Raw genomic sequence first — 13333 nt, forward strand, 5'->3', positions numbered from 1 at the left:
TGCTAACTTAAGATAATTGCTAAAAATCAAGGCAGAATTTGAACAGAGTTCTAGTTCCAAAGCCCATACACTGCACACTCACACATATAGCTCTATTCTCAAAATTACGATGTTTATCCCTGATGTATCAATTTTTCTTGAGAATAACATATATTAAAAGAAATTTGTAATGGATTAAAGTCACATGAATGTTAAAGGTAAATCTTCAAAGATATTTTCTGATAGAGGCAGCTTCAGACTATGCCCCATATCTCAGGAGGTATGCATTAACTAGTGGCCATCTACACAAAAATCAGTCAGTGTTTTAATGGTATGACCTCCTACAAAAATGCATGAAGAAGTAGAATTGTTTAAAAAAACCAATTCATTAGGGCTTTTTTCACTGAATTAATTGGTACTAAAATCAGACTAAATAATATAAGTGTTAGATCCTTTCTGAAACAGTGCAGAGAATAAGTACATAAGAAAATCATCAGTAAACCTGTTTCATTTTCTACTTGGTATAGACCCTCTTTGAGGGAGGAAAAAAGCGTTAAAGATTCAGTATCTCTATTTATAAATGATACATCAGCGTGAGGGCATCAGTAAGACAACAATGGCTCTTGAAGAAGTGTTTCCTTATTACTGCAAATGAAATGTGGTGAGAAAAATAGTATTTGAAAAAAAGCTAAATATTCAGTGGAATTTTATAGATTATTATGAGTATTCATCATATATTCCCCTTTCTGAAAATAACTTTTGTAATATGAAATTAAATTACAGTCTTTTAGAAATGAATGCATAACAGAAGCACACATTCTTCTTTATATTACCAAATAAATATAAAAACATGAATGTTCACACAACTTACCTTATGCAGTTTTTCCCAACTGGGTCAATGTATTTTTAAAAGCAAACATTTCATTCAATCACATTAATAAATAGATGCCTTACTTTGTCAATAGCTTTTAGCTACAAGAAAAGACAATAAAGCTTTTATTAAAAATTTACTATTTTTCTTAACACTGTCTTACAAATGAACGAGGTAGGTATGGTCATGATCCCTGTTTTATAGGCAAAGCACCAAGGTTTAGAGAGATTAAATAGTTTGAAGTTACATTATCAGAGAAATAGTGCCAGGTTCTGAATAGGGCTAGTCTTACTCTAGCATCTAGAATCTTAACCACTACATTATTTAATAGCATCATCTAATCTATTTCCTTTTTAGGAAAACAAACCTTTACTGATACGGGCACAGGATTGTACACTTCAGCTACCTCATATAAACTAAATGCCTCCTGATTTAACAATTTCTGTATTTTTTATCTTTGATATTTTATATACTTTTCCATATGAATCTGAGCACAGAGTTGACAGTAATACTCACTAATCGCTCATCTCTTCTTGATAAAATTTCCCCTTTCCTCATCATAATCCATAGGAATGCCTTGAATGTTTTTGTTTTCTGGGATTAAGTACTAATCCTAAAAGATTATTTGAGTATTGGAACCCAGAATTGAGTATGGAGAACCCAAACAATGAGCAACAACCACTGGAGGAAGGGAAGGACAAATTAAGAACATTCAACAGATCATCTTGAAATTTTAACTTCGGTATAGGTGCTCACAGGTACACAGGACTTCCTTCCAAAAGAAATCATTTTTGTGGGTCGACTGGGTGGCTCAGTTGGTTAAGTCCCTGACTCTTGATTTCGCTCAGGTCATGATCTCATGGTTTAGTGAGTCTGAGCCCCATATGGGACTCTGCATGCTGACAGCATGGAGCCTGCTTGGGATTAAACATTAAAAAATAATAAAATAAAATGGAAACGATCCCATCAGTAAAGCATTACAGGCTTTAAAGTAATTCTCCCAAAAAAGAAAAAATAATCAAATTCATATATTTCTAAATCATTTTGCAGTAAGAGCCTAAGCCCAAACTTTACTCTCAAAGATTTGAAGAGAAATTGATATTAGAAAATTATAGTAAATTGACACTGATTTAGCTTCTCCAATTTACTTCTATAGAATGATACCATGATGGGCTCAACTTTGCAGAGTGGTGTATCTAGAGAGAAGTATATGGCATATATGTAGCCCCTATATTCCAAGAATTTTACAAATAAAAACCCATATCAACATTACCCTGATAACAAAGTCAGGCATGGACAATCTGAGGAAACTCCAGACCAATATCCCTTATGAATATAGATGCAAAACACTTCAAAAAAATATTAAGAAGCCAAACTGAAAAGCACATTAGAAGGATTATATACCATGACCAAGTAAAATTTATCCCAGGAATGCAAGGGTGGTTCAATATAAGAAAACCATTTGAAGGGCATCTGGGTGGCTCAGTCAGTTGAGTGTCTGACTTTGGCTCAGGTCATGATCTCCTAGTTGGTGAGTTCGAGCCCTGTGTCTGGCCCTAGGCTGATAATGTGAGCCTGCTTGGGATTCTCTCTTTCTCTCTCTGCTCCTCCCCCATTCTTTCTCAAAATAAATACATTTAAAAAAATTTTTTTATTTACTTTAGAGAGAGAGAGACAGAGCGAGAGTAGGGGAGGGACAGAGAGGGAGACATGGAATCTGAAGCAGGCTCTAGGCTCTGAGTTGTTAGCAGAGCCTGACATGGGACTTGAACTCACAAATCCGTGAGATCATGACCTGAGCTGAAGTCAGATGCTTAAGTGACTGAGCCACCCAGGTGCCCAAAATAAATAAATTAAAAAAAAAAAAAAAAAAGAAAGAAAGAAAAACATTTGATGTAATACATCACATTAATAGACTAAAGGGGGGAAAACACATGATCATCTCAATAGTTACAGAAAAAGTATTTTACAAAATTCAACACCATTTCAAGATAAAAATACCCAGAAAACTACAAATAGAGAGGAATTTCCTTAACATGATAAAAAGCATTTATGAAACACTTAGAGATAACATCATAGTCAATGGTAAAAGACTGAAACATCTCCTCCGAAGAAAAGAACAAGGATGCCTGCTTTCACCACTGCTAGTCAACACTGTCCTGGGAATCCTAGCTAGAGCATTTTGGCAAAAATAATAATAATAATAATAATAATAATAATAATAATAATAATAATAAAATAAATGATATCCAAATTGGAAAGGAAGAAATAAAACTATCTCTGTTCACAGTTAAAATGAGTCTGTATATAGAAAACCTCCTAGAATATACACAAATACCACTAGAGGTAATAAATGAAATTCAGCAGTTGTAGTGGTCAACACACAAAAATCAGTTGTGTTTCTTTACACCAGTAATAAACAATACACAAAAAGAAATCAAGAAAATAATTCTATTCACAGTAGCATCAAAAAGAATAAAATATCAGAAATAAATTTAATCAAGATGGTGTGGGGCATGGAAACTGGAAACTATAAACATTGCTGAAAGAAATTTTTAAAAACCAAAATAAATGGAAAGACATCCCATGTTCATGGACTGATATACTTAACATTGTTAATACGGCAATCTTAAAGTGATCTAGAGATTTAATACAGCCTTCATCAAAATTCTAAAGGACTTTTGGCAAGAAATGGAAAAACCAATATGGAACTACAAAGGATCTCAGACAGCCTAAATGATATTGAAAAAGGAAAACAGGTAGGAGAACTCACACTTCCTGACTTCAAAACTTACTGCAAGGCTGCAACAGTCAAAAGATTCTAGTACTGGCATAAGAATAGATATATGAACCAATATAATAGAATTGAGAATACATAAATAAACCCAAACATATATGGCAAATTGATTTTTGACAAGGGTGCCAAAACCATTCAGTGAAAAACAGTCTTCAACAAATGGTGCTGAGACAAATGGATAACCACATTCAAAACAATTAAGTTGAACCTCTACCTCACTCCATGTACAAAAATTGACTCAAAACAGGCCAATGACCTGAATTTAAGTCCTGAAGTTATAAGCTTCATAACCTCAGATTCGGCAATGAATTCTTAGATCTGATACCAAAAGAGTAACAAAAGAAAAAATAAATTAGATTACATAAAAACTAAAACCTTTTGTGCATCAAAGAACATTATCAAGAATATGAAAAGGCAATCCACAGAATGGGAGAAAATATTTGCAACTTGTATATCAAATATGGACTTAATATCCATATACAGAAAAACTCCTGCAACAAGAAGAAAATCAATCCAATTAAAAAAAATAAGCAAAGGATTTAAATAGATATTCTCTAAAGAAGATAATACAAGTGGACAACATGCATGTGAAAAGATATTCAGTATCAATGGTCATTAAGGAAATGCAAATCAAAACTACAATGAGATACCATTTAACACCCAGTAGGATGAATTTAATTAAAAAAATAAAAAAGGAAATACACTATTGGCAATTTGGAGACATAGAAACTCTTGCACATTGCTGTGGGAATGTAAAATGGTATAGCTACTATGGAAATCTGGAGGCTCCTCAAAAAGTTAAATCTAGAATTACCATATGATTCAACAATTCTACTCCTAGGTATATACCTAAAAGAAATGAAACATGTTCAAAAAGAAACATGTACAGAAATGTTCATCGCAACATTAATAGCCAAAGGTAGAAACCCAAATGTACATCTACGGATAAATAAACAAATTGTGATACACATACACACATACAAACACATCACATACCACACAATTGAGTATTATTCAGCTATTAAAAGGAACAAAGTACTGATGAATATACTGCAACTTGGACGAACCTTGAACGTACATGCTATGTGAAAAAACCCAAAAGGACATATATGAATCCCTTTATAGGATATATTCATAATGGGCAAATTCATAGAACCAGAAAGCAGATTAGAGGTTAGCAGGGGATGAAGAGGAGGAAATGGAAGTGATTGATTAGTTATGAGTGTTTTTATGGGGTGATGAAAAATTTTGAAATTAGAACTGGTGGTTATACAACATTGTGAATACACTAAATACTACCAAATTATATAGTTTAAAATGGGATACTACCATATAAATTTTACCTCAATTAAAAAAAAAACTTCACGTAGAAATAATATATAGAACTTGTTTTTGTAAAGAAATATATTTCAGGTACTAATTTTTAGCCTTTTCCTAAATTGTTCAATAAAAGATAGTTCTACCAAATAACTGACTTATTTCTTGAATACCTGCTACTCATTATGTTTTTTTCCTTTTATCCCAATTTTGGATTCTTCTGATGCTCTAACATTAGAAGTAACCTATGCCTTTACGGAGATATGCGATTTTTTTTTATTTTTTTGGTTCAGATATAAACACAGAAAAAGATTTCTAGTGAATTAAATTTTAAAACCTAATAGCAAATAATTACAAATCTTATATAAAACTGCAGAATCTTGAGTTCCTCAGCTTTGATGAAGTTCTCAATTTTTCATGCTTTAAATTGCTCTCACAAGGATTTAATTTCATTGGATAACTAACATCCAGAACTCTTTTCACTTTTTATCCAACTACATTTTATGCAAATAATTAACTATATGAAATTAACATTGCTAGTCAAATGTTACATCATAAACAGATAATTTAATGTAAGCAAATTATTTCAAGCTTCTTTCACAAGAACAGAGTGTTTTTATAGGAAAAAGTAACCCTACAGTCAAGTTTTATTAAAAAATTAACTTTCGGGGCACCTGGGTGTCTCAGTCAGTTAAGTGTCTGACTTTGGCTCAGGTCATGATTTCACGGTTCGTGGGTTCAAACCCTGCATCAGGCTCTGTGCTGACAGGTTGGAGCCTAGAGCCTGTTTCAGATTCTCTCTCTCTCTGCCCCTCCCCCACTCATGCTTGGTCTCTCTCAAAAATAAACATTAAAAAAATTAACTTTTTATACATTATAGATTTAGATAACAATATGTGGAAGTTATTACTTTCTTCAAATAAACCATCCTCTTCTAGTTACGTGGTTCACTTTCAGATAGCTAAAACTTCTCACAAAGATTTCTGGAATGCCAGAAATGACAGGATTCTGTTAATACCAATTAGCACAGTCTCTGCCCATTAATAATGTACAGTTGACCCTTGAACAACATGGATTTGAACTGTGCAAGTCCACATATATGCAGATTCTTTACAGCACAGTACTGAAAACATATTTTTTCTTCCTTATGGTTTTAATAACATTTTCTTTCCTCTAGCTTACTTTATTATAAGCATACAGTATATAATATATGTAACATACAGAATATATGTTAATTAACTGTTTATGTTATCAAAGAGGCTCCCAGCCAACAGTAGGCTATTAGTAGTTAAATTTGGGGAAAGTCCAAAGTTGTATATGGATTTTCAACCATGCAGTCAGTGGTTGCCACCCCAGTCCCTGCATTGTTAAAGGGTCAACTGTAAATCTTTAAATAGTTACAGCAAGAACAAAGAATAGTTGCTTTATTTTTCACTATATTTTGTAGCTGCCAACACACTCCGTACATTTAAAAATACATGGACGAAGCTTCTAATAAACCAGTACTTTAGATTCAGCTACATCAGTGGTTCTTCACTATGGGTAATTTTGCTTCCTAGGGCATGTTTGGCAACATTTAGGGATAGCTTTGGTTGTTACACCTTTGGAGTGCCACTGGCACTAGTGTGGCCTGCATGATGCTGCTAAAACTGTAACACATAGGACATCTCCCACAATAAAGAATAAAGGCCCAAATGTCAACCTTGAGAAACCTTGAGCTACATTAATGTTCTGATCCGTTCGTTTCCAGCCTAAAATCTGCACCATAATCAAGGACATTAACTGAAGCTATTGTTTTGTTTTGGTGTCATAAACTATAAATTTGATTTGTAATTATAAGAATTTTAACAGAAAACGGGCCGAGAATGAAATGTAAAAGAAAATAGGATATAAATCAAGTCAGAGCTACATATGCACCAGACTTTAAAGATCTTGTTTGATTTCTAGATCTCTCCAACTTATGAGTTTTAATTTGCAATGTAAACAATATAGGGCATGAATGAAAATTAATGGGCACTGCAGAACTTCTATGTTCATTCCATATAAAGATCTTTTCTCTAAGACAAAATTTAAAGAAACAAAATTAATTCTATGTTATTTCAACTTTCAGCATTGTGTTAATCTTTTCTGACACATTAAGTCTTCTTTGGAAGGAGGCAGGTATATAAATTAAACTGTGCTTCCTAATACTGTATCAAGTAGTAGTAATAATAATAACAATAATGGAAATAAGAAAGAAGTTGCACCTCAACGGAAGTCTATTTTTCAAACCTGTTAGCACTAAAAAGCACTTTAAAAAATAATGCTAATTAGGATATCCTTGATTCCAAATCAGATCATCCCAGAGAAAGCAAATATACTACATTTGTTATTTCTCCTTAACCTTAAAAAAAAAAGTGGTAACAAAATGATCCTTACATTAAACTCTCAATTAAAAGTAGTACCTAATCAGTTTAATATAAAAATCAAGTTTCACAAAATGAATACACTGAAGCAACTATAATAGTAATCACCTTTATTTAAAATATTTCTTAATCTAGGAAAGCTCATTTTACATGAGTTTCCAACTAATTATTAGAGTCAGAAACAAAGAAAATAAAACCAGAGAAAGTCCTCTGTAAAAAAATACACAAGGAACATTTCTACATGTGAAAAAACAGTAAACAGTCTTAACATCTGAACATCCAAGTCTTAGTCTCAATTCCATCTCTCCTAGTGAACACCACTATCAACCTTGAGATCTGATTTGTTCTTGTCATTCTTCACTGAGTAGATGAAATATGTTAAGGTGTCTTTTTCATTCACTGGAATAGACCTAAAGTGGCAACCAACTATCTATAAAAAAAAAAAAAAATTGAAATTAAATTATAGATATTAACAGATTTCATACTAGGTTAAAAAAAAAACACTTTAATTAAAAGAAAATGTGCTATGTGATAAGAGTTATCTCTTTTAAAAAATAAACTGTTTAACAAAATACCAGCAAGATGAAAAGCACATGAGAATAAGATGTTATGAGCAAGAGATAGTGTGATTTCAAAGGACCCTCCAACCCACTCAATTAAAGATACATTAATTTAGGATGTATTTAAATTTTATAATTAGAATCTACATTAGTAACTAAATATTTTTAAACTTTAGGTACCAATGAAATAAACAGAATGTAGATCCTACTCACAGAAAAAGGATAAATATATAGTTGAAAAAGTTTTGGTACTGGCAGTACTCTTTAAAGTTCCTTGAAAGTTTTTCTGAATAAGTATTATTGATGGAAAATGAGAGGGGAAAGAGGAACTTTCACTGAAGAATATTTATCTGCCCTCTGGCCTTTTCATTATGCTAATCTAACATGTGCACTGCAACTACCAATAGAAGTACAATAGATTAAACTAGGGTGCTGATATGCTTATCTAGATTGTAGAAAATAAAACTTCTTAATGAAAAAGTTATTCATATGATAAGATTTAAGGAGGACAGTCATCTGACTCTGGGATCACTTACCACTTACCTGCATTTCTGACTAAGTAAACTATAACACTCATGGCTGTTTGGATTGTTTCTCATTTCTAGAAAATAGCTCTGGAAATAATATAACTTTTTAAAGATCAGATTACCAAATATTTGAGTTGTGACTTAGACATTAATAAAAAAAAAAATACAGCTGACCCTTGTATAACACAGGTTTGAGCTGCAAGGGTCCATTTGCATGGTTTTTTCCCCCAATAAATACAGTACCGTATTATAAATATACTTTCTCTTCCACATGATTTTAATAACATTTTCTTTTCTTTAGCTTACTTTATTCTAACACAATAAGAATATATATAATACATAAGATATACAGAATATGATAATTGGACAGTTTATGTTTTCAGGAAGGGTTCCAGTCAACAGTAGGCTATTAGTAGCTAAGTTTTTGGACAATCAAAAGTTATATGCAGATTTCTAACTGTGCCCCCAACCCCTGTGTCATTCAAGGGTCAACCATACATTAAATATAACATATAAAATAATTAGTTCTCTGGTTCTCATTTGTCTCAAAACAAAAGTAACTTCCACTTGATCAGTATCAGTATATATGGATACAGTTTCATCACAATAGATAATATCTGTGTTTCTGTTGTATCAAATTTAAAGAAAAACTGAATTTTTGTGGCAAGATGGAAAGAGGAAATTCTGGCTAAAAAGTCAATATATTAGATCTCAACAATGTTAAAAAGCATTCTGCCAAAGAATTATACTTTCCGTATCTTTTACCTTATTCAATGTGCATGTTTTAGAAAATGTTGCCTTACTAAACCCCCAAGCTAAAAAATATGATAAAACTGATTTATATGTTTACATTTCTATTCTGTCTAGTAGACTAAGCATTTTTATGTAAAATGATTAAAGTATAAATATATAAATCTATAGACACCTTAATTGGATTCACAGATTTCTTGGTTCTATTAATTCCTGAGAACACACACATTTCAAAATTTACCAAAGGACTAGAAGTTAGTTCTATAACAAAGCAAAAACTACATAAAATGTTGGACAAGAGTCTTTGCATCTTCTAGATGTGACGAAAGCATAGACACCTCAAATAAAGCAAACATCAATAAGGCCAAATTCTGAAATAGCTAAGTCAACAAGTTAAATCAACAAATAGGAATACTATTTATGGGTTTATCTGTAGATCTAATCCATCAGAAACTTCAAAAAATAAATTCTAATGACGACATCAAAGCTTATCAATTTCTTTTATTATGCCTCAATCAGGTGTTCAATAAATGTTTACTAAGTAGAATTTTAAAACCAACAGATTTCTAGAATGAGAATTTAAAAATTATCACCCAATATTTCTGAGAGGCAGTATTAGAAGATGCTTAGAAAACTACATACAATCCAGTAAGTAGTTGTAACATACAGAAATTTAAGAGGCAGACAGGCATTTCTAAGCAACTAGATTCTTCCACAATAGATCTTTTATTAACTGATCCCAACTAAAATGCATTGGTATATATTCTACATTAACAATTTCATTAGCCTTTAATGCCTCTTTTTTGTATGAACAGGCTCATTTAAAGTGTAAATAGTTTAAAACTCATAAATACCTCAACAAGTTGTGCTTTATTAAGTCCTGGCCTGGTTGATAGTTTGAAGTGTCTTTTGTATCTCCGAAGTGTATTTACTTGTAATTGATATAAATCAACCTAGGAAAATTAAACATATATGAATTAGTTCATACAATTTTCAAAATAGTTATCTTTGATACATACAAAAACATTTCAATTTTGGCACAATAAAAATGTAATTCCATTATTAAACAACAAAAATTACATTACTTAAGTCTATTCCATTATCCCTTTTATATAATCAAAACTATAAATGTATTAAACACTTTAATCTTTTGAAGATAAATATTGAAAACTGGGAGCAAAAAAAAAGTTAGAAGGCAACAGAGCTATAAGCATTGTCAACTGAAAACACAAGTTAAATTGTGTAACTGCTTGTTAACTGGCTATATTTAATTTTACTTTCATTTTCAGATTTTTTGCTTTAAGTATTTTTAAAAGGCATTCATATCTTTTAATACAAGTTACAGAATGGAATACTTAGGATTTACATTTAACATACAGAAACTTTATCTACCTCTGGAGTATCAATATCTTGAACAGGTGAATCTCCTCCATCATCATCACTCCCTTTCCTCTTTCTTCTGTTTCGAACACTCTGAATTAAGTTTTTATGATAATCACAAATGTAAAGATGCCTTGCCTGAAACAAAAGTTTCACAGACTATGATTATGTAACCTATGTATTAGTAAAACACACTGGGCACAGTGAATTATTAAAAATAAAAACAGTCAAAACAGGCCACTGTTAAGACAACAGCATGTTTCTATGCTTAAGTCCTGCATCCAGTTAAAACATACCATGTCCAGCAGTACAGTTAAGAAGATTGGGGGGTGGGGTGGGTGGGGAGTGGTGTAAGTAGAGGAAAGAAGGGAGACAGAGAAGCAGAATGAGAAATTTCAACTCTCTGGATTTTGTCATTAAATTGCAGGGAGGCTGAACTAGATTTACTAGGCCATGCTGCTTTTTTATCAAGGGGAAAGATGACGTTGCCCACAAATTGCTATTTCATAGTATTTACTCAAAGAGTGTATTTTAATAGCATGATGTATGCTTTCGATTCTTTCTCAACACCCAAATTATCATATAGATACAAAACTATCCATTTTTACAAATGAGCTATTGATTTCATATCCTACTTACATTTAAAGTTGAATTATAAACTTGAATATTTAATGAGTGCATTTATCTGTAATATGTTTTTCCAACCAAAGGAATGTGAAATTCAAGTTTACTTGAAAAGTTGCTCATGAGCATGACCAAGAACTACCTGTTTAACAGGCAGAAAGTATCACAAATAAACTTTGCAAAAGCTTCAATTAAATGTAGTCTTGAGAGCTGCACGGTAACACGTGAAATACTGAGCTTCATATACTAAGTTAAACTCCTTTAAAAAACCAAATCATTAAGGCCTAAAGCTTTTAAATTAACTTTTAAACTAAGTCCAAGTTAAAAATATGCAGAATGTGTACTAGATTCTGGCATCTTGTGATTCATTTACTGCCAGCCAGAACTCCTAAAAGTGGCGACGCTTGTTTCTAAAAACCTTATAGAGGGTCAAAAACCACCATCACCACCATCACCACCACCACCACCACCACCACCACCACCACCACCACCACCACCACCAGACGTGCGAAGAAAGGACGGAAAAAAAAATCCCGATGGCTGCCAAACGGATGGCAAAACAGCAGAGGCTACGTGTTCCCCACGTTCCCAGCAGCTGCGCTAGATGCTGACATCGTTCACAATCCCCGCTCCCTGCAAGGCGCGGGGTGAGCTCAGCTTCCCTCACACGGTACTCGGACGAACCGGGAAAGGGGTCTTTCTTGCTGAGGTTATCAGGTCCTGGGTCGTGGCAGGACTCCACTTTCCCTACACCAGGGGATCTGCTCCCTGGGGCCAAACGCCAGCGAGGGCAGCAAAACAAAGAAGGCGCCTCCATTCCAGAAGGAGCCTGCCGGGTTGCAAGAAAACTACTCCGGGCCCTCCGAGCGGCGGTCCCTTTGTTTCGTTTCCCGATCTCAGAGAAGGAGGAAGGGGGAAGACTGCGAACAGAATCGACTCGTGGAGCGCGCGGGGGGTGGGAGTGGAGCGCGCGGGGGGGTGGGGGTGGGGCGCGGGCAGGAGGGGTGGGGGAGGAGCGGAATCACGGAATGCGAGTGTGTCGGTGGGGGTGGAGGTCAGAGTTGCAGCGACTTTGTTGTTTGCTTCCTACCAGAGACCACACAACGGGTTCCCACTGCAGCCAGGTCTAGGGGGACCCCGGAACCCTCCGCCCAACAACCCCCGTCTGCACGGCTCCCGGAGCCCCAAGGGGGTGGGCAGGGCAAGGCCGTCCCGTCCCGCCGTCACTTACGCTCTTATCCAGCTCGATCTTCACCTTCTTCTGGGAGATGCTCTTCTGGATCCTCTTGCTGAAGCTGGCGTTGCCTGCCGCACGGCCGCACCGCTCACCTTCCTCCCGCAGACAGCACAGCTGTCCGGGCCCGGGCCCTGCCGCTCCCGGGGGCCCAGCCGCCGAGACGGCCCCGGCACCCGGCACCTCAGCCCCGGCGCCGGCCCCTGCCCCGTTCCCTGCCGAAGCGGCGGCGGCGGCGGCGGCAGCGACCACGGCGGCCACAGCGGCTGCCGCGTCCCCGCCGCGGCTCATCTCCTCGGGAGTGAAGCCGTTCATGTCTCCGCGCTCTGGGACGCCGGCGCTGACAGAAATCCCCGCTCGCCTCGCCGCTCCGCCTCTCTCCGGAGACTCTGGGGTCTCCGCGGGGTCTCTCAGGCACCTGACCCGGCGGCGACAATTCCTCCGGCGGCACGACCAAACACCAAGCGCCCTAGCCTGCTGGGATCTGCTGGCGTCGGGACAGTGGACAGTGCTTTGGGTTAAGAACCAGAGTCAGGCGGCGCCAAGAGTTAGGACCCCACTCACTGTCACATGGAGACGCTTCAGCAGTTGGACCCGAGCGCCTCCGCCTCCCTCCAGCCCCTCGTCTTGCGCAAGCGCGACGCGCCCTCTCCTGTCCCGCCCCTTCCACTCTTGTCGCAGGGCACCACGGGAATTGTAGTTCTAGGCGGGAGAGTCAACCTGAGTTCTTCCCTGACTCGGCGCCTCAGGGATTGGGAGAACTACTAATCCTAGCATGCATCGCGTAGAGACGGGCTGGGCTGCTGCTGCTTCTTTTTTTAAAGCATGGGGAAAACAGGGGGCGTGTATTTGAGGGTTGTGATGTTTTCTCGCTTATTGTCCCTCCCGC

The 13333-nt window shown here is 36.1% G+C and overlaps 1 protein-coding gene across 4 annotated transcripts in view; it reads right to left on the minus strand.

Annotated features, from left to right (window-relative positions):
* The window catches only part of SAP30 (Sin3A associated protein 30), a 40991-nt gene extending 27998 nt beyond the window's left edge, over nt 1-12993 (minus strand). For 2 of the 4 annotated variants that reach the window (XM_030312743.2, XM_030312748.1), the window contains exons 1-3: nt 12442-12993; nt 10599-10724; nt 10061-10159 (exon numbers count right to left, since the gene is read on the minus strand). In XM_030312743.2, coding sequence (XP_030168603.1) covers nt 10061-10159; nt 10599-10724; nt 12442-12759 — 543 coding nt within the window. In that variant the 5' untranslated portion in view covers nt 12760-12993. Of the gene's footprint in view, nt 1-7462; nt 7800-10060; nt 10160-10598; nt 10725-12441 lie in introns of those variants that run through there. The other 2 variants (XM_030312747.1, XM_030312750.1) reach the window with 2 other exon arrangements.
* Nucleotides 12994-13333: the final 340 nt, after the last annotated feature.

The sequence above is a fragment of the Lynx canadensis genome, chromosome B1 (assembly GCF_007474595.2).
Source record: "Lynx canadensis isolate LIC74 chromosome B1, mLynCan4.pri.v2, whole genome shotgun sequence".
Lineage (NCBI taxonomy): Eukaryota > Metazoa > Chordata > Mammalia > Carnivora > Felidae > Lynx > Lynx canadensis.